This window comes from Penicillium bovifimosum (genome assembly GCF_028826915.1).
Source record: "Penicillium bovifimosum strain IBT 22155 chromosome Unknown utg000005l_segment0_segment0, whole genome shotgun sequence".
In the NCBI taxonomy this organism is placed as follows: Eukaryota; Fungi; Ascomycota; class Eurotiomycetes; order Eurotiales; family Aspergillaceae; genus Penicillium; species Penicillium bovifimosum.
In genome coordinates this window covers 3,331,528-3,357,388 of record NW_026622714.1, presented here as the reverse complement: position 1 = coordinate 3,357,388, position 25,861 = coordinate 3,331,528, and the positions used below count along the sequence as shown (strand labels likewise).

General features: G+C 50.8%; 11 protein-coding genes across 11 annotated transcripts; 2 read left to right on the top strand and 9 right to left on the bottom strand.

Moving 5' to 3' along the window:
* Nucleotides 1-661: 661 nt before the first annotated feature.
* Nucleotides 662-1,178, bottom strand: N7515_006468 (ATP synthase subunit H; the record flags this gene model as incomplete). Its single annotated transcript, XM_056667212.1, has 3 exons — nucleotides 662-924; nucleotides 1,015-1,093; nucleotides 1,152-1,178. The coding sequence occupies 3 exons, from the start codon at nucleotides 1,176-1,178 to the stop codon at nucleotides 662-664; spliced, it is 369 nt and encodes a 122-aa protein (XP_056520808.1).
* A 1,257-nt stretch (nucleotides 1,179-2,435) lies between these two features.
* N7515_006467 (transcription factor SUA7) lies at nucleotides 2,436-3,485 on the top strand (the record flags this gene model as incomplete). The annotated part of the gene is made up of 1 exon (XM_056667211.1): nucleotides 2,436-3,485. One exon carries the CDS (start codon nucleotides 2,436-2,438, stop codon nucleotides 3,483-3,485), a length of 1,050 nt encoding a protein of 349 aa, XP_056520807.1.
* A 496-nt stretch (nucleotides 3,486-3,981) lies between these two features.
* On the bottom strand, nucleotides 3,982-4,338 carry N7515_006466 (uncharacterized protein; the record flags this gene model as incomplete). Its single annotated transcript, XM_056667210.1, has 1 exon — nucleotides 3,982-4,338. One exon carries the CDS (start codon nucleotides 4,336-4,338, stop codon nucleotides 3,982-3,984), a length of 357 nt encoding a protein of 118 aa, XP_056520806.1.
* Nucleotides 4,339-4,969: 631 nt separating this feature from the next.
* Nucleotides 4,970-6,541, bottom strand: N7515_006465 (uncharacterized protein; the record flags this gene model as incomplete). Its single annotated transcript, XM_056667209.1, has 1 exon — nucleotides 4,970-6,541. The coding sequence occupies one exon, from the start codon at nucleotides 6,539-6,541 to the stop codon at nucleotides 4,970-4,972; it is 1,572 nt and encodes a 523-aa protein (XP_056520805.1).
* A 617-nt stretch (nucleotides 6,542-7,158) lies between these two features.
* Nucleotides 7,159-9,903, bottom strand: N7515_006464 (uncharacterized protein; the record flags this gene model as incomplete). The annotated part of the gene is made up of 4 exons (XM_056667208.1): nucleotides 7,159-8,676; nucleotides 8,733-9,137; nucleotides 9,193-9,587; nucleotides 9,717-9,903. 4 exons carry the CDS (start codon nucleotides 9,901-9,903, stop codon nucleotides 7,159-7,161), a joined length of 2,505 nt encoding a protein of 834 aa, XP_056520804.1.
* A 789-nt stretch (nucleotides 9,904-10,692) lies between these two features.
* Nucleotides 10,693-15,796, bottom strand: N7515_006463 (mitotic regulator LTE1; the record flags this gene model as incomplete). The annotated part of the gene is made up of 4 exons (XM_056667207.1): nucleotides 10,693-10,940; nucleotides 11,003-12,471; nucleotides 12,510-15,356; nucleotides 15,438-15,796. The coding sequence occupies 4 exons, from the start codon at nucleotides 15,794-15,796 to the stop codon at nucleotides 10,693-10,695; spliced, it is 4,923 nt and encodes a 1,640-aa protein (XP_056520803.1).
* A 1,583-nt stretch (nucleotides 15,797-17,379) lies between these two features.
* On the bottom strand, nucleotides 17,380-19,892 carry N7515_006462 (M13 family metallopeptidase; the record flags this gene model as incomplete). Its single annotated transcript, XM_056667206.1, has 5 exons — nucleotides 17,380-17,457; nucleotides 17,511-17,911; nucleotides 17,973-19,071; nucleotides 19,124-19,635; nucleotides 19,700-19,892. 5 exons carry the CDS (start codon nucleotides 19,890-19,892, stop codon nucleotides 17,380-17,382), a joined length of 2,283 nt encoding a protein of 760 aa, XP_056520802.1.
* Nucleotides 19,893-20,476: 584 nt separating this feature from the next.
* Nucleotides 20,477-20,675, bottom strand: N7515_006461 (Aldolase-type TIM barrel; the record flags this gene model as incomplete). Its single annotated transcript, XM_056667205.1, is given in 2 exon segments — nucleotides 20,477-20,638; nucleotides 20,655-20,675. The coding sequence occupies 2 exon segments, from the start codon at nucleotides 20,673-20,675 to the stop codon at nucleotides 20,477-20,479; spliced, it is 183 nt and encodes a 60-aa protein (XP_056520801.1).
* Nucleotides 20,676-20,703: 28 nt separating this feature from the next.
* On the bottom strand, nucleotides 20,704-20,910 carry N7515_006460 (Aldolase-type TIM barrel; the record flags this gene model as incomplete). Its single annotated transcript, XM_056667204.1, has 2 exons — nucleotides 20,704-20,735; nucleotides 20,784-20,910. 2 exons carry the CDS (start codon nucleotides 20,908-20,910, stop codon nucleotides 20,704-20,706), a joined length of 159 nt encoding a protein of 52 aa, XP_056520800.1.
* Nucleotides 20,911-21,878: 968 nt separating this feature from the next.
* Nucleotides 21,879-23,812, top strand: N7515_006459 (uncharacterized protein; the record flags this gene model as incomplete). Its single annotated transcript, XM_056667203.1, has 8 exons — nucleotides 21,879-22,033; nucleotides 22,104-22,274; nucleotides 22,337-22,355; nucleotides 22,438-22,567; nucleotides 22,626-22,652; nucleotides 22,708-22,866; nucleotides 22,928-23,425; nucleotides 23,496-23,812. The coding sequence occupies 8 exons, from the start codon at nucleotides 21,879-21,881 to the stop codon at nucleotides 23,810-23,812; spliced, it is 1,476 nt and encodes a 491-aa protein (XP_056520799.1).
* Nucleotides 23,813-24,130: 318 nt separating this feature from the next.
* N7515_006458 (DJ-1 domain InhA-type) lies at nucleotides 24,131-24,823 on the bottom strand (the record flags this gene model as incomplete). The annotated part of the gene is made up of 1 exon (XM_056667202.1): nucleotides 24,131-24,823. One exon carries the CDS (start codon nucleotides 24,821-24,823, stop codon nucleotides 24,131-24,133), a length of 693 nt encoding a protein of 230 aa, XP_056520798.1.
* Between the last annotated feature and the right edge of the window lie 1,038 nt (nucleotides 24,824-25,861).

Genomic DNA, 25,861 nt, shown 5'->3' with positions numbered 1-25,861 from the left:
AACGGGGAATCGATACCTATCCTACAGCAGATTACTCAACCGGGCAGTCCCATGTTCCATCGGAGCTATGTCCATCTGCGTATGCGCGACATTCAATACAAGTCAGACGGTGAAACGATCCCGGGATGCAGCCCGACAGAACGCCGTGCCTAGGTTGCCCACATGCACCTCTTCATACGGCTCATGGTTGTGACTTGTGGTTCAATTCTCCCCCGGGACCCTATGCCTCATGGCCTGTCTGTCAGTTTACAGCGTCACGTGGCGATCCATGTAAGAGAATAACATCAACATCCTGTTGATATCGACGCTTTCCATTGAGATGCTACCTTCGAATACTACGGACCCCACTCTGGACATTCAGGAGGCATAGAGACTAGCAAGATACGATGCGAGCACATGGAGTCTGGTATCTATTGCACCCACCCAAGCCAGTCTGCGATATCTGCACCCCGCTTCTCTCCCAAATCCAGAACATTTACTCTGCACAGCTGCATGGACAGATAAAAACCAAAGGAAAAAGTAGTCTCAACGTTCAAAAATGTGGTCTAATTTACATGCTTCGGAACCTGACAGGCGGCCACATTAGTTGCGCCACTGGCATATAAAGCCAGCCAAGCCCTCGTATCACCCCAGACCTTGCTAAAGAAAAAGGAAAGAGAACTTAGTGAGCGGCGGGGGCCTCCTCCTCCTCCTCGAACCAGCTCTCCTCGACGGGGGCGGCCTCGCCAGCGGCGGCCTGGCCCTCGACCTCAACCTCCTGGCTCTCGTAGGCGGACAATTCACTGGCGAGGTTGGCCTCCTCGGGAGACTTGGGGGCCTTGGGGGCGGAGAACTTCTGGACGTGCTGCTCGGCGTCACCGGCCTTGATGGGGGTAGGCTTGTAGGCCTTGAGCTCGCGGAGGTACAGGTCCTGGACGGGGTCGGCTGCAGCGGGGTTTAGCGGTTGTTTGATCGAGTATAGACGGGAATCTTGATCATGATAATATCAAAGATTTTTCCGGGTGAGGTACATACCCTGGCGGACGGCGGAGGTCAGGAAAGTGCGGCGAGCGACCGAGACCTGAGCCCGAGAGGCACGGGAGAAGAGGGTGCGCTGTGTTTCGCGTTAGTCGAAGGCCAGAATAGATGAATGGAGACGGGACAATACTCACCGAGGCCCGGAGAGACTGAGACATCATCTTGATCGACGGTGTAGATGAGGGATGAGGGGTGGTTCTCAATAGAATAGGTCTGATCCGTCTTTCCGTGAAGTTGGAGGTTCAAACGACTTCTGTTCGGAAAGGATTTCTTGGCAGATGACTCAGCACTCAGCCGGGTCAAGTTCCAACCCGAACCTCTCCTGGACTGGAACTACCTACCGACATAAGGAAAGATATCGCTGTTGAATTCATGTTATATAGAAAAATGTCAAAAGTCAAAACACAGTGCACACGAATGGTTACAATGAGGATCTTTTGTCTTAGGGGAAAATACGGGGACTATAACACCTTGGATCAAAGACCCCTACGTACTCCGAGACCATCCGTCGAGAACGTCCATATCTCCTGGCTTTTGTGTATTCAGACATGCAAGTGCATTAAACGGTAATCTGCCTGGTACTAGGTAATAGCACTGTTTGACGTTTGTTTGTAATTCATGAAAGAAATGGAACAAAGAACTGCAACAAAGGAACAGAATAGAAGTTTCGCTATACTTCACTGACCAATTAGATCAGTCTATCCAATTTATCGCTATCACGTGATAGCTTACCAAGCCTAATTCGGGCATCCGTCTTTGTTCCAGCCGCTTTATTGTCGTCTCACTTCACTCCTATCGTCTCCCTCACCCTCCCTCACCCTCCCTCACCCTCCCCCGGTCCTTGACTTCTTCTTTCTCTGCTCCTCGGCCTGTCCCCTTTTCGTGAGAGACTTCTTACGGAGACCTTGACTGGTTCCACACGGCTGGGCAAGCTGAGGCTAGGACGCTGTTCCACTTTCTGATCAGAAAGCGCAGACTGGTGAAAGCTCTTCTAAGACTGGGGGTTACTCCTTGAATCTCGCCGGCTCTGAAAGGTAATGGAGACTTCTTTGTTTTCTGTCCATTCTGGTGTGAAAATCGAGGTCAAGGACCAGACAATGTGGGGGAGACAAGGATTCTACTCTGGGCTGGGCTAACATGACTGCGCGGTAGTGGCCTTGAGCAGATCACTTCTTCGTTTTCGAAAATTTCGACCTCTCCCCTGCTGAGAATTCCTCTGCACGTGGCTTGCTCTCTTTTCCCTCTCGCTTTCGTTTTCTCCCATCACTGCAGCCGCCAAGCTGTATTCGCCACTTTTACTTGCAGTCTATAAACGCAAGTACAATTTGCCTCGCATAGCTCCGAAGCTACTCTCCAAACGGTGCCACCAAAGAAACGAAAGTTACCTGAAATCCCTGAGACCAGCGAAACCGCTCAAAATGGCTTCTGCTATTTCCAAACCCGAGAGCACGGTTCCTTGGAAGAAGAACCTGTCCGCTCACCTCGTCTGCCCCGAGTGCAAGGAGGACCCCCCGAATCTGGAGTTCCCTGATTCTCATGAGACCGTCTGCGGCTCCTGCGGACTGGTGCTTGCCGACCGCGAGATTGATGTGCACTCTGAATGGCGTACCTTTTCCAACGACGATCAGAACAATGATGACCCCTCCCGTGTTGGAGACGCCTCGAACCCTCTTCTCAACGGCGCTCAACTGGAGACCTCCATCGCAAGTGGAGGTTCCGGCCGTGCTCGTGACTTGTACCGCGCGCAAAACAAGCAGTCAGGCGAAAAGGCAAACAAGGCGCTTTTGGCAGCTTACAAGGAGATCGGTGCTCTGTGCGACGGTTTCAACATCCAGAAGACTGTTGCGGATACCGCTAAGTATCTCTTCAAGATGGTTGATGACGCCAAGGCGTTCAAGGGCAAGTCGCAGGAAGTCATCATTGCCGGATGCATTTTCATCGCCTGCCGCCAGTGCAAGGTCCCGCGTACCTTCACTGAGATCTTTGCCGTGACCAAGGTTACTCGAAAGGAGATTGGACGCATCTACAAGGCCCTGGAGAAGTTTTTCACCACTCAAAACGTCGAGCGCCACAACGCCGCCTTGGAGAATGGCGAGACTCACGACACTACTGGCGATTACAATGCCACTACTTCGACCAAGCCCAGCGATCTTTGCAATCGTTTCTGCAACCTTCTCGAACTTCCCTACCAGGTCACCAGCGTCTCTGTCTCTCTTTCGGACCGCGTTACTGTCATGGGCGACCTGGCCGGACGTTCTCCTCTCTCTATCGTCGCAGCCTGCATCTACATGGCCTCGTACCTCATGGGTCACGGCAAGACTGCCAAGGAGATTTCTCAAGTTGCACACGTCAGCGATGGAACCATTCGTGGTGCCTACAAGCAATTGTACCATGAGCGCGAGCGCCTGGTTGACCCTGAGTGGATCAAGGGCGGTAAGGGTGATATGAACAGGCTGCCCGTGAGCTGAACAACTCGTCAACTGCTACCTCTGTGGCAGTTCGGTCCACCAAGGACATGGCAATGCCACCTTCAAATACAAAAAAAAGAAGAAAAGTAACCAACAACTTTTGCTTTTTCCGGACCCTCGGATGTCCGAGTTTCGTAATACCACACTGCGATATTCCCATGGATTTTATGCTTGCTTAAGAAACCCCCAAAGGGCTCTCGGTATGTATTTATCCCGAGCTTAACTAGCTGAACATTGATTGCGACAAATACAATCCATCTAAGTACTTGAAGCTTTTTCGTAGACAGCTCGACATAAATCCTCCATTTTGATGTACGCAGTAACTAGTACGGAGTACATTCAGTACCATGCTCATACAGCAAAAACCTGGAAAACCAAAAGATCCAAGAATCTAGAAATACATTCGCTCACAGACAAGAGACCAACAGAAACAAGATGATGAACCAGCACCATCCAAAACATCAAAACAGCCTTCAGCGACTGCGTACTTCAGCATCTACCTCTTGAAAGTAGGCTCAACAGTCCCCTCATCCGTAATACCGTTATAAGGCCGATCATACCTCTCCTCCATCTCCTTATTATGCTGCTTCACGTCTTGCGGGTAATCCTTCGGTGACTGCGCTCCCTCACTGAGAGTGGGCTTGGCCTTGTTGGAGGGAATTGGGGCACCTTTTGAGCCTTTTGAGCCTTTTTCGCCCGGTGTTGCGGTAGGTGGCTGTTCGGGGTCGTTGGAGGATTTGTTCGCGTAGCTTCTGGTAAGGATAGCTGGGGGTTGTTGGATGCGCGTGGATGATAGGATTGGGAGTTGGCTTCGAGCTTGGAGGGTTGTTCTTAAGCGCATGATGGAGGTCATTTTGGTGGTGTTAGATTGGTTTTTGGTTTTTGGTTGGCTTGGTTTCGTTGGAGGAGGGTTGTGGTAGAGGGTTTGTTTGGCGGAAGGCAAATAGGATAGTTAGAGACTTAAATACGTCCTGGTTCCGACCTCGGGATTGTGTTAAATCAGGTTTCGGGAGATTGGCAGGGGCGGTGATGGTTATCGGTAGTGATGACGTAGGGTCATGTCATATGCCAAGAGTTTGAGATAACTCTATTTCTATTTTTATGTGGAGCCTGTTGCACATAGTAACTACTAGTACTATGCGCTTTTGGTGATATAACGATATCTTTTGACAGCAGAGAAAAGGATAAGCATAAACCTCGGTCAATGGGTGGCTAACCTGTCCAAAAAGTAACAATAGCAGCATTTAGTCTCCTTGCAATTGACGCAAACCCCCTGATGTATATTCAGAACCTGCCCGCCGAAAGCTCAAAATCGCATTGAACGCCCATAAACACCTGTTCGGCCCCCGTATGCACAAGCAAAGATTCAGAAGAACATCAAGAGCAGACCATCACTCAAGATCAGTAATAATAATCCGCATGGAAAACGGGAAAAGAAAGCACCGTCTGTCAACATTCGAGGCCATGCATATTGTCATTGTAATTTACTCGCGTTCCATTGGCGAAGCCATTTCCCCGAGTATTGAAATATAGCTGGAATCAGATGATATCACAATGTGCAATGGTCGATTTTGAGTATCTTGACCCAGAGTCTGGCTGGGTATGTCTACCGACGATCTGGACGAGATTGATGGCTGTTTAGAAGACTCAGCATCATAGACACATGAATCATACGAGCTGGAGATATCATCTTGCTGCTCATTCTGATCATGTGGTGGTTTATCGAGGTCCCGTCGGACGAAGACCGGTTCATTGAGACGAGCTGATGGTGGAGGCACTCGCTCTTGCGACTCATTGTTTTTTCGCTTTGAGCCAGTGCTCCATCGTTCCACACGCTGGGTTGCTGAGCCAGCCGAACTAGGGCCATGACTACTTATCGTCATTGGTGATTCCGATTGGGATTGGTACTGCTTCAACTCAAGTGGAGTATGGTAATGGATTTCCAAAGGTGCTAGCGTTGGTTTCCACTCCTTCCAACTGGCACGTGGAAAAGCACTAGGCGAATATAGAGGCAATTGGACCGGGCTCAACGTGGGACCCGTGGCTGCATGATTCTGTGCGGAATCTGAATCCACAGTGTTCTTGTCAGCCAACTCGTCTTTCTCGGTTTCCGGCTGTTCCCTCGGCTGCCTATTGACAGAGCATGATCGAGGTTGATGTCCATCTAATTTTGCTCCCGATGATACGCTCTGGGTCATTCCCGGTGGGTTCGATATAGCAGTGGGCGGTGACTGACTACGCGGTACCTGCTGTGATTGTAGAGAAAGCTGTTGAACAGGCCGTTGAGGAGGCACAGCTGAGAAATGAGGCCTTGCGGGAACTGCATTTTCCGGATGACCTGCATGTTGCATAGGAGGCTCAACTGGAGCCGGGGGTCTTGCACGCATTTCAGTGCCCGTATAAGCTTGCTGCGGAGGCATTCCAGGAAGCTGAGCACGCAGTCGAGGCTCAACCAGCGCCCGGGGTCTCGTCGGCATTGGAGCTCCCAAATCAGTGTGTTGCTGAGGCATTCCAGGAAGCCGAGCAGTTGGCCCATAAGGCACAACTCGAACTGGTAGCCTTGCATGCACTGCAGTGCCCGGATGGGCATGTTGTTGGGGCACCGCAGGAGGCTGAACGTTCGCGGGAACCGGGGCACTCCTATTGGCAACAGCATTTCTGTGAAGTTGAGCGTACAGCCTCTGCAATTTAGCAGCAAATGGAGGATTGGTACCACGGCTATAGGCGCTACTGAAGATTTGTGGGATCAGATTTGGCGCGACACCCGCACTTATGGACTTGCTCAATAATGAACACTCCCAGCGGCGTCGCTCGAGTTTCATCTGCTCCTGCTGCGTTCTCGCTTCTTCCTGTTTGCGTCGATCCTCTTCCATTTTGGCATTCAACCACACCTTCATGTCTTCTGTGCCGTCCCACGTGTGTGGCAGTGGGGGGATGGGAGTCGGCATCGGGGGCGGAGGTGGTAGATGACGGCTGAGGCCGGATGGCGGATTGAGGTCATTGAGTGAGCGTGTCACATCGCTGGGTATCTGCGCCATATACGAGAATGTCTTCATTGAAGGCAGACACGGTGGCGTTACGGCGTCGGTAGACATCTTTTTGGTCAGTATATAACCTCACAGCGAGCTATTTTGTGTTGCGAGGAAGGCAGTAATGACTTCACAACACCAAAGGGTTCAGGAAGTACACGGGAAGGTCAGGTACCTAGCTAAGATCATGTAGGGAGAAAGAAGAATCTCAATAGGAAACCGAATGTTCGTGTCCAGACGGGGAAGGTAACATGGAGATACTTCACCTACATCATGCAAGTACATCCGGAGCACCTGCAGACTAAGACAATTCCATCAGCGCAGCTGTAACCCTGGACCAGCATGGTTAGGGCTCACGGGGGACCTATCAATGAGCTTCTACAGTGGTCGGATACAATGCTATACAAGAGCTTCATTGTCAGTATATGGTCAGCGCATCGGATACTAACATGCAAGCCCCATCTACGGTACCAGGAAAATGTAAATGAGGGTATCATATTGCTTAGTTTGACGCTTTTATCTGGTAGTTCCCCCAAATCACACTCGCGGGCCCCGAAACGGCACTGTCTCAACCAACATGGCATATCCCATCAGGAATGTAGGCTAGAGGAAAAGCGAAGAAACAAGCTATGAACATGTTTGACTTAGTCGCCACGATCAAATCGGCTCAAGACCTCAGGTGGAACCGTCGGAATGTACTTGCGGGCTCGTTCGCGGTTTGTGCCACCGAAGCCGGCACCGTAGCTGATCAGCATGTCTGTACTGGTGGGGAGAGAGAAGGGGAGGAAGAGGGTAGGATCTAGGAAGACGCTTTTGCTGCCACCGGGGCGCTCGTCGTTCCTACTAGCGATCATGCTCGTAAGTCGGGATGGTACAGCTGGGCCGGGGGATAATCCACCGTCGGGAGATGTGGCCGCTTCGGAGGGCTGCTCCTTCACTGGTGTCTTCGGACGACCATCTGCTGCTGCTTCGGGTCCAGGTCCGGCTGCTGCCTTGGACTTCTCTTCTTGGATCTCCTGCTGTCGACGGAATAGCATTTCAGGGTCCTGCTGCATACCGAGGAGGAATTTCATTGCCTGCTTGGTCAGACCTTTCTCGCCTACTTCGGGGCGGTACGACTTGACCGCATGGAGGAGCTGGGTGGGGGTGAGTTGTTGTAGTTGGAGAAGGGTCGTGACAAGAGATTCGTGGTCATCGCCGAGGGACGAGAAGCATTGCAGCCATTGAAGGAGTTGAATGACCGGGGCTAAATGTCGACGAGCGGCGTCCATTGTAGACTCCCCGGTAGTGTTGGTAGATCCATTTTCGTAATGCTCTGGCACGCGATTATTCGTGCGCGCCCAATCCTCTAAGGCAGAAACATTCATGCGAATTTGCATCGCCTTCGTGCGCGCCAGATACCGTTTCGTGCTCATGATCCGGTTAAAGATTTCGGCGCTGAGCCAATAGAAAAGTTGGGAGATGATCTGGGTCGCGATCACTGAGTGAACATCGTAGAGCTCGAGAACGAAAAGGGTTGATGACAGTAATGAAGTGATGTTCCGTGGTGAGACTTGGGCCCGTCGCCGCGGCGATGGAGGCCGAAATCGCTTCTCGTCGGACTCGGCGATTTTGCTTTTATTTTTGCGGAACAGCTTCCACTCATTTTGGAAAGCGATGTCTTCCAGTCCAGGGATGGTCTCATGGTCCAGCATTGCCGCATCCAGGACTTTGTTCATTCGACGCTCGGCGTCACGGATGATAAAAACGAAGATATCATTGATCAGCTCCGCTAGCTGGAGCTGGAACTGAACGGTAGATTCAACCAGGCCACCATCCTTCTTCAAGTAATGGAGCAGAAGCGTGACATTCGACAGCCAGAAAGCTTGCATTGTCATGTCCCACTGATAGTGTGCGACAACGAGGTTGATCTTCTCCATTGCAGACGCGAACAGAGCATGGAGCAGCTCAGGGCTGGCGTGATAGTGCGCATAACGGGCGCTGAGGAAGATGAGATTTGCGGGCACTGGTTTCTGGGAAGGAGACCGTTGGGGTGTCATGTCGGTGATGATCATGTCCAGAATACGCTCCAGCTCATGATCCTGGAAGACGAACATCTGATCATTCAAACATTTGTCCCAGGCAAATTCCTGCTGATCTTCCTCGAGATCTTCATCAGAGGGCTATGAATGTTCTAGTCAGTAGAATGACACAAATAGACTCCGCTATGCGAACCTACCTCAAATTTCTCGTTAAGGCCCAAGCTGGACAAATCAACCTCCAGATTGTAAGCACTCTCTTCCATCATCATTCGCCTTTTCTGTTCACTCTCGGCTAGTTCTTGCTCGAAACGACCATGTGCCAGTCCGGCATCATAAAAGTCGTTGGCAATTGCAGCAGCGCCAAAGCTGTAACCGTTCTCATGCAGATACTCAGAAATCTCACTTCCAGGCTGCGCGAAATCGAAAGCCGTTCCCCCAGAAGATGACTTAATATCTGGCGATGCCCCATGGTCAAGAAGCGTCTTTGCTATCACCTTGTGTCTGTTGGTCATGGCCCACATCAAAGCGCTCCACCGGTTGCGATCCTGTCTATCGACAACGGCGCCGGCGTCAATGAGCGCACAAACGACGTCCAGGTGACCCTATCATAGACTGTCAGCCTCAGATAAACGGTTCTACATCCGGTGAATAACCCACAAAGCAACTAGCATATATCAACGGTACAATCCCCTCATCATCAGCCATATTAACGTCGACGAAAGTTCTCGCTTGGCCCTGTACCAGTTTCTGCACGCGCTCCACGTCGCCATTACTGGCTGCCATATTTAAGCGCTTCTGGAGTATGTCGCGCTTCTCATCGTCGGTTAACTTCTCGTCGGCAGCGATCGTGTCCTCGTCCGCAGTCAATGAATCCACCTCCCGATGAGCAGCCTGGGCGGCCAGCATTTCCATTAATCTGGCATCACTATCTTCGATGTCGCGTCCATAATGAGCACGCATCTCATGCTCATTGTCATGTGAATGATCGTCAAGCGCTAGGCTGAAGGATAAGGGTTTTGCGGCGACCGGTGCAGTCAGGAATTGAGATTGACCTGCAATAAATCCAACGGTCAGATTAATTCTCAATGTGAAAGGAAGCCAGTAAGTATCCCAAAAAGTGAATACCCAGGGAATATGGATAAATTTCAACGTCGGGGAAAGAGTTCCGGTCAAGCACTCACCTTGCCAAGCATCGTACATTTCAGTCTCAGGCTGAAAGACGGGAACAGAGCGACGATCGTCTAAGGACTTGGGCAAATCATCCGGGAGTTCCTGTTTAGCTTCATGAAATTCCACGGGGCTGTGGTTGCTGTGATCACTGGCGTCGGGATCCTCTGAAGCCCCGCGCCGCGGTTCGGTTGTGTCCATTGATGCGGGCTGGCTGTCCGATAGACCTGCGGCTGAACATGGAAGGTTGGCTTGGAGATGAGGTTTCGAAGCCCTCTCTGGGGGATACGTTGTGTAGGGCAGGCTCTGGAAATCGAAGGAGAGTGAGAGATGTTAAAAGGTGAAGTTTGGTGTTCCGTTCCTGGACCGCGTTGAGAGATGACGCACTTTCGCGCCTAAGGCGGTGTTAAGGGGTTTGACCTAGGCCGATAACGATAACAAAAAGCTCAAGGTATGCAGTAGCCAGTAGGGCTTCAAAGCTCTGTATCAACTATATCAACTACCTATCAATCATCAATTTATCAATTTATTTTGTGGGCTTGCATTTCTATGTTAAACACGAGTTGCCGTAGGCAGGAAGATCATGAGTCCAAACACCAAGTCGTCCTCTCCTTTCGAGCTTGGCATCCTAGCTAGTCCGTTAGATATCGTTATATTTGAACCAATTGTATGGACTAACATCCACAGGAAAGATGAGTTCAAAGAGAACATTGGCAGAGTACTGAATCAAAGAATATCTCATATCTGGAATGATTCTGCATATTCTAATAGATCACTAGTCTCGAAGGTCTCCAAAGAAAGTCCAAGGGGCATGATAACCCCAGCGCTCAGATGCAGGTATCGGTACAACGTATATAGCAGGGGATTCACAGCTTGGAAAGGGGGTATTAGACATCCGATGACGGGTGTAAAGACAGTAATAGTACAAGAATGGACGCAAAAATTCCAAGATGAAGATGACCAAAGGAAGAAGGAGAACGGATGAGGAAATTACTCCAATGCTTTGCTGCGAGCCTGGACCTCCTCATCAGGAAGACAAGCAATCCACAAGCACCGTTCAATGATGCCAGGCACAGGTTCGAACCTGTATTTCGTGCTGGCGTCAATAAGACGAAGGAGGCTCTTGACGATCCGCGCTGCTGTGCGATAGCGCTCAAAGTTGACGAGTAACCCGCCAGTGCTGCTATTCACTTGTGCGGGCTTTTGGGCATTATAAGTGAGGTCGTGAATATAAAGACCTAGGAAGAAGAATATCAATAAACAATAACCAGCGGACATTTTAGGCGACATTGTAACTTACCGATAAAGGGAATACAGCCTTCCTGCAAGTTTGCCGTCTCCATCTCGACGCGCAAGTCGTTGAAATTGCGCACCGGCTGAATCAGACACTCCATATCCTTGAACAGTCGTTTGTCTTCTGTGGAAATCATCTGCCACGTACTCTGCAGCCGAGAGCAATCAGACGAGGACAAGGCAATGGCGATCTGGAGCATTGTAGCGTAATTGCAAAGGCGGCGTGCATGCGCGGCTGTGTGGATGTACTTGATGATAGTACGAGCCCGCTCATTGATGTCGCGGGTCAAGATAATCTCCGACAGAATCCATTTGACCATGAGGTTGAAGCGACCGACGACCAGGTCGATGCCCTTGCGTTCGCCATACGTCAGGAACTGAACCCAATTTGTGACCAAGGGACAGGCACTGCTCCATTTCATTTCGACTAGATCTCGCCAGTCGACTTCACTGAGAGCGGCCATTTCGACTATTGTCAATTGTTGTGCGAGGACATGGGATTCGCAAGATAGGATAAAGGGGACATGGTCTGGGACAGGATTTATGATAGCGTCCTGGTCCGGACGGTCGATTTCTGAATTGAGTAAGACATCGCTCGAAACCTGCTGGATATTCATTGGACGCGAAGCAATATTGCCCATCGTTTTGTGTCGGGGGGATGTGTCGGGCGTGAGAGGCTTGGCCTGATACAAGACCTTATTATCCAGCGGCGAAGGATACGAAGTGAAAGATTTCGGATGTTGGATGGTCATCGGCGGAGAAGGAGGCTGCGCCAAAGGATGGGGTGGGATCTCAACGGTGGAAGAATTGAGACTGCGGGTGTCGGTCGACAGTCTCGCGCCCAAGGCTTCATGCCGATCAATCATGTCAACCGACATTTCTGAGGAAAGAGCCGAGAAACGCTTCGGAGTCATCTGGCCGGCGTCGTAATGAAGCGAGACAGGAGTGGTAGAGCCACGAGGAATACGACGCATGCTGTCGGTCTCATGCACGATCTGAATCGAAGGGTGTGAGGAGGGAATTTCAGAAGTATCGCGACTGGATATGAGGGTGAGCGGAGCGCCGTGCGGTTCGTAGGGGATTGGGTGGCTTGCTGCCTGCCATTTCATGGAGTCATCGGTCAATCCTCTTTCGAGAAGTGGGGTAGAGTTGTAGGACTCTTCGGACTCGGTCACAGAATCCGAATACGGTCTTGGTGGTGCCAATCGCCCTCCAACAGTGGAATACATGGACTTGTCCGTCTGTCGCCTGCGAGAAATAACACCCCACCCAGGCCTAACCGTTTCGATCCCGTGCCCCATCAAAGGCTGCTCTCGATTGTAATGAGATGTTTCTGCCTGGGCAGGCGCAGAGGCTCGATTGCCGCTAGCTGGTCCATCCCACTTTCCTTCCAGCTTCAGCAGCGTGGATTCAATACCGCCATCGTCGTCATCGGGGAGCTGTGCAAACTTCGCAAGGACCGACTCAAACGAACGTCTGAGTTGGGGGAAGCGTGCGGCTGAATAAGTGAGTACCGAGGGTTGGGAGGAATCAAAGTTGAAGGGGGTCGCGAGCCACTGCCATCAGATGTGGCCGTTTCATCCGCAACCGAGTCATCCCAGGACGCAAACGAGTGCCGACCCGCAAGAGCGTCGGGCTCATCTCCAGTCTGCATCTGACGCAGATTTCCTCCTCGGCGCCTGCGAAGGATTGGCCCTGGTCGTTTATCATTCTGATCTTGCATCGCATTGGAGCCGACGGTGGATTGGGCCGCCTCGCTGCTCATCGAGTACCGCTGCCTCGAGATCCCGCTTTGGAAGGATGCGTACTTTCGGAGTCGGAGAGAAAGAGATTTTCTCTTCCGATTTGTGGACGTGGAACCACGTTCGATAGAGGACGATCTCTGAGGTATGAAAGGGCCAGGCGGGTGGGACAGGTCCGGCTGGGTAACTGCTTCTGGTTCATCGGCATTATACCAGACTGCTCGGAGGCATTCCCCTTCCACGGGTACTGATAGTACTGATTGCGTTGAGGCGTCATGGGGGACATCATGTCCAGACGTTCGATGAGTTATATCGCCGGTCTTTGGTATTGAGTCCGGTGCTGCGCCAGACATTGAGGTCATCTCGAAGCCAGTATCATCAACAATTACGATGGATTCACTCGGCATTGTGATACCACTCCTCAATTTGGCAGCATTGGGACTTTGTATGGGCAGATGACTACCATTGTTTGGTGGAGGGTCTTGTGGGGACATTTCGTGAATGTCAGATGCAACTGGTGGCTGCTCTTGGTCTTTCGTCTCTTCTTTAATCATAGCCTGACGATATTGTCTGAGTACCTCATCACACAGTACGTCTATCCGAGCTGGATTCTTCGGGACAGCTGCCATCTTCCTCTCTCGGTAGAGCTCAGAGCCAAATGCCATGCCGATTGGCATAGCAGATGTCTTCCCGCGGGAAGGGAATGAGACAGCGTCGTGAGCATTCACAATACGAGCAGACACGCTCTGTCCACCATTTCTCGTGTGCAAAGCCCGTTTGATCGAGCCAATGATGGTTCTCATGCCTGAATTAGGTGTCGGCTTAGGGGCATCTGGTATGCTCCGGCGGTCCGGCCCTGCGTTCTTTGATGGTGGAGGAAGAGGAGGCGATTCGGGTGCCATCATTGTCATGTAAGACTCTGCGGGAGGGTACATCTCTCCGCGTATCAGGCTAACCGGATCAAGGACCTCCTGCGGTGCGGATCCCATTTCTGTTTCTGTCGTAAACATGGGCAGTCGATCATCACGCACCGAGTCAGAGAAACTTCCACTTCTTTTGTGACTGTGACCATATGGGTGCCGGGCCTTAGGAGACACAGGTGAGGTGGGTGGCTCGTGGGTTCTAGACGGCGACTTGGACTTGGCGTGACCTAGCACGACGGGGCGTGGCGCCTTGCCTTTAGAAGCAGATATGGAGAAGCGCTTGGGGGATTTGGGAGGTAATGAACACGACAACGCCATCAGACTTTGTTCGCTCTTGGTGGAGAACGGGATACTTTGTGCCGTTGCAGCAGAATCACTTCGATCATGCTGAGTTGAGAAAGGAATACTTTCGCGGAAGGTGGTGTCTGCGTGGGGGGTCGTAGTAGAGGGAGGAGCAACTTGACGCAAATCCTCGACTCTGGGTAGCTCAATCTGAGCATCTCCGGGAAGGATGGGGATTTCGGGGTCATTATAGGCGCAAGACAGATCAGGGGAAGACCAATACATCGAGCATTTGCCATTCCAACACCGTTTCAAGTCAATGAGAATCTTTCGATCACTCGTTCCGCCATGGCTTCTAGATCTGACCTCTTCATATAACTCGTTGACGGTGTCGCAGAAGTGAGCCCGAAGTTCATAATTCGTAACAAAGTCATCGAGGAAATAATTTAGAATCCAATGCCGTAAAGCTGCGAAAGTGCGGATTCTGATGATACGTCCATCATCTTGCAACCGGTTGATTGCCCACTTTAGTCGCGCGAGAAGAAGCGCCAACAGATGTGATGTGGATAGATAGGACCGGAAGGTAAGAAAAAAGTCCGATACTAGCTCATAGTCCAGGAACGACTCGGAGGAGATTTGCGCAACAATTCTGGCAGGTGTAGCAGCACTGACATCCTTTGTCCCCGGAACATATCGAACAACGGACCCATCATCCATATCGTACACCAACGTTTCGTATATAGATGGTTCAACCGGCTCTTTCAGTTCATGAACCATGGAATTCCTCGGGGCCGTTGAAGCTCGACTCATATCAATGCCCGCCGCGGGCCCCGAAAACATCGAAATTGCGAAAGACGGCCGATGCCGTGAGAGAGTGTCTCGGGGATATGGGCTGTGAAGACTTTGTAGAGGGTCCGCCATGTTCCCCAGCAGAGTTGAATTCCTAAATTGGTCTGACATCGAGGTTTGCGTATACACCGAACTCTGCATCATTACACTGCCGTCGGCGTTGAAACGCGGCGACCCGAGCCGATAACGAGGGATTGGAACCTCCAACGCTGGTGTTGAAGAATCATGAGCAGACTTAGGCCGGTCGTCAGAACGGTCGATCACGATGCGCAGCTCCCCGCGTTTCCCAGCACCGGCTGTCGACTGCTGCTCCGATATTGTCGAGAACGAAACCGGCCTTGCGCGGTGCTGGCTCGAGAGGTCGTGAGGAAATTCAAAAAAGATGGGCTCGGGATCTTCGGGTTTTTCGCGTGGGCGTAGCTCGGAGAGCTGTGAGCTCGACCACCTGGACGAGTCTTCGCGGACATTTGCATGACGCTGCGGCTGAAGGAAATTGGCTTTTGCGGTCTCAACGGGAGAGAAGTATGCCGGCTGCGGGCCTTTCTGCGGCGGATTGGCAATTGGCCTAGGTATTTGGAACAGTCATACTATTAGCAGGCTGTCCATATGTGACACAGCACGGAATATTTCAAACTGATTGGTGTACCTGAGAAATATTTTGCCATTTTGGCCGACACTTCTCACGGTGAAGTGGCCGACCTTCCTCCCAGGTGGACGCGCCTCTAGCGGGCCGCGATGTGTTTGGGACCGCTGTAGGTCGTACTGTCGTAAAGGCTCATGGCTATTCTTGGCGTATATCCCTGCTTCTGTTCTCTCGCGTGCTGCCTTCAGCTCCAAGTTGCGCTTGATGTTGCCACCCTGGGCTACGGTGTTAGCCCGTCGAAGTGATGTATTCTGTCCATTGAGTATTCGATTTGAGGCCGGCAGTTCATTAATTTGGACTTGTGGGCCCAGAAAGGCATCTTTGAACTGCGGCGGTTCGACGGGTGGAGGAGATGGTTCCATGACGCGAAATCTATCTGAGCGGCGCGAAACCCGTCGCGACGGGGCCAGGGTTTGTACCACTGGGAAGTAGTCAAAGCAAAATCATACAAAAGTCACGGCATGGCCTATGAAGTCCAAGCATGAGAGGGAGGGGAAAAAGAAAAGAAATGGAACAGCTCTGTTTTTGTGGAGGTACCGACGCGGCGGGAAGTTCGAACGGTACCGTTCGAACTTCTGGGTCTACCAAACTAACGGTAAGGCTCATCCACGGTTCATCCAAATTCCCCTTTATTAAATTCCCCTGATCGGTTCTTACCTCTTCTCTTAACGTCTACAGCTAGTATACAACCCAGTCTCATCTTCACTTCTTCTCAAAACATTTCTCTAAGCTCTTCCACATACTAGTTATGTACAGAGCTGAAGGCCTCGAAGTTGGAAGGAGGTGATAGGTCACTACTCCGTACTCCGTACTTACGTCGTTGGCGAAGGCGAATAGCGAGAAACTGTCTAGGATTGGTAGGATTGGCAGTGCAGACAAGGATTCTGGTTGGCTAGAGAGCCCGTTATTTCCATCTCCACTCGGCAGAAGTGACGGGAAATTGGGAAAAATCAGCCATAGAGAATTGGCGAACGGAGCTACCTACAGGACCTGTCTGACACCATACTGACATACCTCCGGTCTGAGGCTACATTGACTGCTCAAACCCTCATGTTCTGCTCAAAATTAGGCATGTTTCAAGTGACCGGTGTTTTCCAAAGTCCCTTAGGTGAGATTTGACAATAATGTTGATTGTGCGCTGTGTGACCTCTCTTGCTGCAAAACAAATTACCGTGCAGCAACGTCCTAATTTAGATCATTGGCTGCCCTAGAATCACCTGAGACGCTACACTAGCGATAATATGAAAGTCTCACCTGACACAGGATCTGAGGTCCCACGATGATCAAGCAGGGCGTTAGGAAGATCGGAAATATTTCCTCCGTATTTTCTCCGTATTCGGGCTCTTCCTTGGAAGCCTAGATTGCCAGTCTCATAAATATATGACCTGATCAGTCCTCAATTAGCCACCAAGCAGCTTATACTCTTCAATTCACACTGGCTTTTGATTCCTCTCCGTGTGTTGACATCTACGGAGTAGCCGCCGGTGAGATATCACATGTCAGACGTAGATCAAACTGACAGGTCAACATAAGCAATAAGACATCAAACTAAATCTGAAGAGGTGAGGGGCTGGTATGTATCTTGCTGAGCTTGGTAACTAGGTAGATCCGCTAGCTAGCTGTTTTCACAATGCAACTCGGCCGCTTCCTCCCATTTTGGACATGACTCATGACTGAGGTGCTGCCCCGTGCTGGCAGTCTGGCACCAAGCTTAAGCATTGAGCAACCTTGGAAGATACTGTCGGGTGTACAGATATTGACCTTATGTTCCTTCCCACTGCCCCACTAACTACAATTTGGCTTAGTTAGGGGTGGGAATGAACATATGGCCTCCCATCAATATCTCTTTCCAGAGGGCTCTGGCAAGATAATCTAGTAATGCATTGCAATATCGGGCGTCCATAAAAGCAAATTTGAATTCAGATAAACATTAAACAATTCATAGCTACCAGAGCTTGCAGGTTGGCTCCTTCTCTGGGCAACTAAAGGCATCCTTAAACTCCCTCGAGTTGGCCATTGTTTCCTGCAGAAGTGGTCAGTGGTAGCACGTTAATGAAATGCACTGATGGGACTTACAATAATACGAGCTGATTTAGGCGCATGGGGATCGTTGTAGATTGCCTGCTCGGCCGCCTCCTTTGTAGTCTTCCCACACCACCAATTGCCATACGCGATGAAGAACAGCTGCTCTTTGCTGAACGCTTCCAAGCCCGGGAGATGGAGATCAGGTTTAGCGTCATTGCGCTTCTTCCATGCATGATAGGAGGCCGTCAGACCTCCGGCATCCGCGATATTCTCGCCCAGTGTGAGTCGTCCGTTCACGTGGAGGATCTTGTCATCAGGCCCAGTGACGGTAAACTTCGAGTATTGGTCAACGAAGCATTGGGCGCGGTCTTCGAATGCTTCGACAGTCTTGTCGTCCCACCAGTTGGTGTAGTTTCCACTCTCATCGTAGTGTCGACCGGTGGAATCGAAAGCTATATCACGTCATTGAGTTAACAAAAAGGTGGTAGGGTCGCAAAAGAACATCCAACATACCATGCGAAAGCTCGTGGCCGCTGACGGCACCAAACGCACCATATGCTAGGTACAACGGAGCGGTGGGTCCGTAGAATGCTGGCGGCTGCATGATGCCAGCAGGGAATACGATCTCATTACCAGGTGGGTTGTAATAAGCGTTGACAGTTGGTGCACTCATGCCCCATTCGTCACGATCGGTGGGCTTCCCGAGCTTAGACCATTCCTCGCGAAGCTGGAATCTCGCCACAGCCACCTCGTTCTCAAAGAAAGTATCCTTCGAGACTTCAAGATCCCGATAGTACTCCTTCACATCGTCGGGATCCAACAAGTTGGGGCTCTTTGTGGGATATCCGATCTTCTGGACGATGTTCTCCACCTTCTCGATTCCGAGTTTCCGCACATCCGGGGACATCCAGCTTGTCTGATCCAGAGTGAAAATGAATCGCTCCTTGATATCAGACACAATCTGGTCACCAAGCTTTTTCGAGGCCTCGGAGAATGCATCGAGCACATAGAAACGGCTGACACTCCATGGAAGCCCGTCATCCAAGCGCCCAAGACATTTACGCCATCGCTCTTCTTTAGCTTGCGGTTCCTTGCCCGCGAGCTCATTCTTGAACCGTCGAAGTGGTTCAACGGCGGGATCTTCAATAACGTCCGCAAATGCTTGGATGAGCTTCCACTGCAAGAAGAGCTGAACGGTCTCTCTGTTCGTGTCTTTCAAGATACCAGACAAGGCCTGCATATAGGAAGGTGATCCAACAATAAGACGGTCTCCTTTGTAATCCGGAGGCGCCAGAGATGAGGTAATATCACCAAAAGAGATCTCAGGAATCAGTGCTTCGGTCTCCTTGACGCTCAAAGGGTTATAATACTTGGTGACATCTTCCTGTGTTTGAGTGTCTGGTGTGACATCCGCGAGCTTCTTCTCGAAAGCCACAACATCCTCGGCAAGTTTGTCGAGTCCATCGCCGACAAGTCCTCCAACAACCTGCTTCAGTGCGTTTGTGTAGTCAGCCACGACCTTCGTGTTATTGTAGTATTCTCGTGCGGGAAGGCCAATTCGCCGAGGAGGGGAGATCATAATGACAACATTATCAGGGTCTCGATCATCAGGCTATCGCTTATTAGTAAAGGTCTGGCAGAATGGATTGCCAACATGGGCTTACAGTAACACCAGAAGAGGCCAGAGCGTTGACACCAGCGTTCATCAGATACAGAATTGCTTTGGTGAGATTATCCTGAGATCCTTTCACAAGACCTGCGTTCTCGGGGTAAATACTTTTCAGCTCATGCAGAATATCGGTCAGAGGCTTGCGTCCCCGCTTGCTGACCGTAGCTTCATCCAAGCAAGCATCGTATGCGGACTTGATTTTCTTGAAGTTATCGGCGTCGGATGGTTGCGGCGGCTCTGTACGCTCCAGGATATGACGCAGCTTGGACTGGGCGTTCTCTTCCATGATTGTGCCTGCAAAAATAGACCCCTGGTCGGGGCGCATGTCATGGAGTTCCCTCCATCCGCCGCAGACATATTGGTCAAAGTTGGTGCAGGGGTCTACGTCCTTATAATTGGGATCCAGATTGTACAAAATCTCCGATGCAGCATGAACACACTCTGGTGTCTGGCAAAGCGGGGAAGCGTCGGTGTGTTGGGACGGGTTCTTCTCGGTTGACGGAGAGACTGATGGAAAAAAGGCAACGTCAGTGATGCACTCTGGTAGAAAGGTTGGCTCTTATGGTCTTACCATTCGGAAGAACTAAATAGTAGGTAATCAAGCCGGTAAACACCAGGACGCTCAGCCCTTTTCTCAGGGCTCTTGCCCAACAGGGGCGAGTTCTTTGTCGCTTATTGTGCCAGGCGTGGCTAGAAACAAAGTCATTGTCCTCGGAATTGTAGACTTCGTCTACACCCACGAGCGGGCCCTTCTCAGACTGCATACTGTGCAGTGACTCAATGAGTAGTTGGCGTCCTATCCTCGTATTTGCTATGACCACTGATAGGCTACTCAGTATTAGCACCTTCCGTGTCTGCCAATCACGATGTTCATGGAGACAGACCTATATTATAAGATAACAGAGCTTAGTATACTGGCTAGGTAGTAGTTGCCAGTGTCTGGGCTCTGGAACGGATGAAAGTGACGAGAAACAGTCGGGAATGGCGTCACGTTCGCGGTCCCATTGACGATGACTCAGCGGGTCGCATCCCCGGGGCCCCGCATGGATGCGGCCTGACCCACCTAGCATTGTCGGCCTCTGTATGGCCTCATCAGTACGTATTCAGTGCCCACCTGCACCACCCAGTTTGGGCTAATTTGAAGACACCCTCGGCAAATATATGCCTTCCCATACAATATATATGGAAGTCTAGCCAGAGCCCCATTACCATTACCTCTAGCTCGACTCCTGGTTGGCCGTTGCACCACAAAACGAGTTACGACCTAGTCAGTAGAAGGCACCTTCGTAAAACCTCCGTAACCCTCCGAACCACACCACAACCTTAGCAGCACTCAGCACCAAGAGCGTCACAGGTCACCCGTCACACCAGATCGAATTCCACCGTCCACATCCATGGATTCCGAACTGCCCCGCGCGGCCTTAACACAGGCAGGCCGCAGGAACCTTGGAAGTACATCGATAGTGGCCGGTGCCTCATCCAACTGCCGTCCACCGGACCACCATGGTTGCTGATGAAGAAACTACCACAACCAAAATCAATAGCATCTCCACATCCTCCGCAGCGAGAACACCTTTAATTCATTCCACCGTACCCCAAGGATATGACTGTCAGCAGTCAGAATAATAGCCTTTCGCCCGCAGCCTCTGCCGGACGAAGCATCCGCTCCTGCTTAGGCTTGTCGCTCATTGAGTAGAGCTGCATAACATCATGAGACGGTCCGTCTGTGATTTCCTTCACGGGGTGATTGGCGTAGGAAGAGACACCCAGGTTGAGTCCCATTGTGGCACACTCTCGGCTTGTGGCTAGCTCACCCTCCGGAGGCTGGGTGAGCCATGGCCTGCAATGGGGCTGGTGGGATGCAGTGTGGGGATGCGATGTTTGGATCCTGGAGGGACATCCCAGCCAGTTAGAACGCTACAGAGCAGGTTAGGGTCCCAGGTCCGCTCGAAAGGTCTATCCCAAAACCAGCAGTATGGCGCGAACGAAAGGTCTATGCTCCACTACATCGGTAAAACCCCGACCAATATTATTGCTCTTCATTGGCCCTCTGCGTATGTCTCCTTGTCCATCTTATCTGCTGAATGAGTGTTTTGGGATGTCTGTACTCCTTGACCGTCTTGGTCTGTTGATTTCTACCTAGGTGCATGGCTACACGTTGACAGCACAATTGGCATCTGCAGCCGGCGCTAAGCTTCACCACCAGAATAACAAGACAAATATATTAAAACTTGACTGCCGTCTAAGTTTGCCCAGTTTGCCATCCGTTGTGCGGCTTGCCAAGCTGCCCGAGAGTCGAGATATAGGCTACTTTCCCAACACAGCCTATTAAGGGTATACTTCTGGAGTATTGCGCGGGGGAATTGCGCGGGGTCCCCATACCCCTAGCTTCTCTCTCAACAATTTCACACCATTTCTGAAGTAGCTCCGGACATGATAGGTTGCTACCGTCAGGGCCAAGATAGCCAAGAGTACGGAGCATTCGATACTTTACTTGGCTCCTTGGCATCAATCGCGGAGACGAGGGGTAAATCTTGGGATTGCCCTAGATCTTGATAGTTCTCAATATCATCCGAGGCTTTTGCCTCTTCTATGCTGGAGTAGCTCGGCTAAAGCTCTGGTAAGGAGGGCTCTTATAGTGCCACGGTGCCACTGAGTCCTGGCCTGTAAATCAGTTCTCAATTGCACAGTTTGCACTTCTCGTCTCCTTTTCACCTTCCGTTGAAGTAGAAGAACGATTAAGCGCAAATATGGCAACGACTCTGGCAAATCCCCCGGATAATGAATTCAGGACGAAAGAAGAGCGAGAGTCGATCCACCATGAAGAACAAGAGCTAGAAAAGGGTACGCCCGGCACCGCAGCACCGGTATATGGCATTGATGAGGCTCATCAGAAGAGAGTGATGTGTGTTCCCAATTCCTCCTGCATCCCAATGCTGTAGAGAGACCGAAATACTGACTGATCTTCCAATCAGTCGCCGCGTCGATCTCCGCCTCCTTCCAATCCTTGGGATCATGTATTCCATATCCCTTATTGATCGGACCAACCTTGGGCTGGCATTCGTGGCAGGGATGGAGGAGGAGCTTGGACTTGACGTTGGAACTAGATATACCGTCATCGTCATGGTGTTCTTTGTGGCATATATGTGAGTCTTTATATTGCCCGACAGCCCTTGAATGCAAACCCAGTACTAATCTCTTGTCTTAGTCTTTTCGAGATTCCCAGCGTATGTCCGCCCTCTTCGATGGATAGCCCCTCGGCCCCCTCTCTGGAGCCCTGAGGATCATTGCTGACAAACGGATATTTAGAATCTCGTTCTTCCCAAAGCTGGTGCAGCAAACTGGTTGGCATTCCTTGGCGTTGGATTTGGAGCGATCTTGATCGGTATGGGATTTGTCAATAATTGGGGTACAATGGCTGTCTGCAGAGTCCTGTTAGGTAAGACGTGTTCTTCCTCATGCATTTTGTCCTGCTGACCGGTGTTTTTCCGTTACAGGAGCCATGGAAGCTGGATTCTTACCAGGTATGCATACCAATTCCGCCGTGTTCTCAAGTTCAACAGTACTGACAAAACCCAGGCTGCACATATCTGATTACATGCTGGTACACGCGATTCGAAGTAGGCAAGCGACTGGCCGCATTTTGGTTGGTGTCTGTTATCCTGAATGCCTTCGCTGCAATCTTCGCATATGCCTTGACCCTCCTTGATGGGAGATACGGCCTAACAGGATGGCGCTGTGAGTTATCAATTTCCGGGCCATATACAAAAAAGCAACTTCTGACTGGGTCGAATTTTAGGGATCTTCATCGTCGAGGGAGCCATCACTGTCGGTATCTGTTTGCTTGGATGGTTCATTATTATCGACTTCCCGACTCGCGCTGGTAAGTTCCTGAAGCCAGAGGAACAAGCGTTTATCATCGACCGGATCAACAACGACAGTGGAGACGCGCATGAAGATCCAGTCACCTGGGAACGTGCCCTTCATCATCTCAAGGACTGGAAGCTGTACGTCTGGGCGTTCCAGCTCATGGCTTCCACTCTGCCTGGATATGCGTACAGCTACTTCAAGACCGTTATCATCATGGGCATGGGATTCTCGAGCACACAGAGTCAGCTTCTCAGTGCCCCGCCTTACATCGTAGCTGCAGGGTTCACCTTCATGGGTGGGTGGATCACTGATAAATATCAAATCCGCGGGCCAGTCATTGCTCTTCACCAACTGCTGACGGCAATCGGGATGTTGATCACAGCCTATGGTGGTCACATGGGGGTGAGATACTTTGGAATTTTCCTGGGTAAGAGCTCCTTTTCTATTTTCTCCTTCTATGTCGCTTGTATGTTTGAACTAACCCATGGACGCTGTAGGTGTGGGCTTCCTACAATTTTGTATCCCCGGTGTGCTTGCATTCCAAGCCAACAACATTACTTCCCGTTCCAAGCGTGGAGTCGCATCGGCAACCTGCCTGATTGGCGGTGGCCTTGGAGGCATCATTGCCAGTGTCAGTTTCAAGTCTGATGAAAGCCCGTATTATAACACAGGCATTTGGGTGACATTCGGTATCACAATGGTCAGTATCTTCTTGACCGTTTTTATGGATTACTACTTTTGGAAAACCAACAAGAAGGCCAAGGAGACCAATGGCCAGATTGAGGGTATGTCCAACTGGTATTACACTCTTTGAGTACGAAGTGATGGTATTACGGTCTTTGATTATGAAGTATCAATGTTAGATCTTAGATGTTAGACGAATAGAGATCAATTCGAGTATTTGCGGCCTGGGATAGCCACCCTGGACCCATAGGTACCCATTATTTGCCCCCAACATCATTTCAGCTGTGCTTGTAAATATCCCGAATCTGTTATAACTAGACAGTACTTTTGTGCTCACAGTCTATCAATGCATCCCTGGCCATAAGAAAGGAAAATCTATAGAGAAGACCAGCTTTAACCCACAAACCCGGCGCGTTCCTTCTGGCAAGTACATCCCACAACCTCCGACCTACATCTCTCTCCAGTGATGCCCGATAAGCTCCGCAATCTCCACCGAAACCGATCGACCAGCAGAAAGACTGACAAAGTGCAGCGCAGCATCAATGCCATGAACCATCGGACCACTCGTGATGACTCTCACCCCAGATGGATTACGCCCAGCATCCATATAAGGAACCAAATCCGAAGGACTCTCAGGAACAATCTTCGTTCCCTTTGCCCCGGGATGCCGCTCCACATAGTTTGCAACGGCAATCCGTAACCCCGGCACCGCAAGACGGTGCGTAGTCGCAACAAGGCCATCAAGCACACCGGCAGCAGCCAAGAAATAGGCCCCAATGCAAACAGACAGGACAGTGCGTTGTCGCACGCCATTGTGACCCAAGTCCGAGGCAAAGCCGGAGATGAAATCGATTATCTCTGATGACCGGTCATTCTCGTCGGTCTGTAACAGTGGTAGGGTGCTCGTCGGTCGTGAACCGGGGACAATTAATATTTCATAGTCGTCCATCCGAAGCTTGGCTTCGGCAAAGGATATGTTCCTTCGGACGATCATGTTTTCTTGGGAGGTTGTGAGCTCATCTTTCGCGGCGTAGCTCACGGCGAAATCTGAGTTGAAGAGGACGGAGACTGGGCCGCTCACGTCGAGGATGTTGAATCCCGGAAAGATAACCACTAGCGCTTTCTTTTGAACGGGACTCATTTGGAAGGGTTGGAAGGCACTGGATGATAAGGCTGATGATCGGCGAGGTGCAAGGGTCTCCCACTCCCAGGATGCTCTGATGCTTGTGTTTCGGCAGTGACGTCATTATTATGAAGCCCTGTGAATTTTGAGGTCATGTGAGGTGGGAAACATTTCCATTATCAGATTTCTGCTCTTCTCTGTTTTGGCGTCAGACAGACAGAAACATCTCTTTTCGATCCAATTCATCGAAGTTCATCTTAGCAAGTTGTTCCTTCATCACACCAGAGTCGGTAGGGCGGGAACTTCACCCGAGGTGAGGTCTGATTGGGCAAAGGGGAGAAATACCCCCCTGGGAGAGGTGGGGCCGATGTCTGTAGGAGTACACAGTAAGTGTCGAGCAACTCCATAGATTAGAATATTCAAAATTCAATTCAACCTGAGCTCAGCTTAACTCGTAGGAATGTCAGCGTATAGATGAATCATCCATTGAAGTCATATGCGATCCTCGATCCTCAATGGCCTCATGAGGTGCTCTTGCATGGAATAACAGTGTACGGAGTAAGGTACATATTCGGTCTCGATATCTTCAATAGAGGCTTGACATGGAACCTAGTACCTACACTTACCTATTCTGCGGCGATGGAGCCCTGGGGAGCTTGTTAGATTTGTAATCGCCATACTAATCTACGGAAAACCTCCAAGGATCCCTCGGCCTCGATCTGCCTGCGTTGTATGTACCTACACAGTATCCGTACTAGTCACCAACCCCTTAGCAAAAAGCACCTGCACCAAACATCCCGAAACAAATTCTCCGCACTCGTAGGCACTTGCACAGTAAACTAATACCGAAAAGCAGGGATATCTTCCCAACGGTTCCTCCCCGGAACGGCTCCAGCCCTGAAACGATCCTGCCAAAACCCTAGGCCGGGATCTGGAGAAATAGACCCATCGAAACGGCCACTAAAAACGGGTTACGGGTATTACTTCTCCATCCTTTGAGATACCTTGCACGGAGACAATCGGCATTGATGGTATTCCCCCCTTTTAACCCGAAGA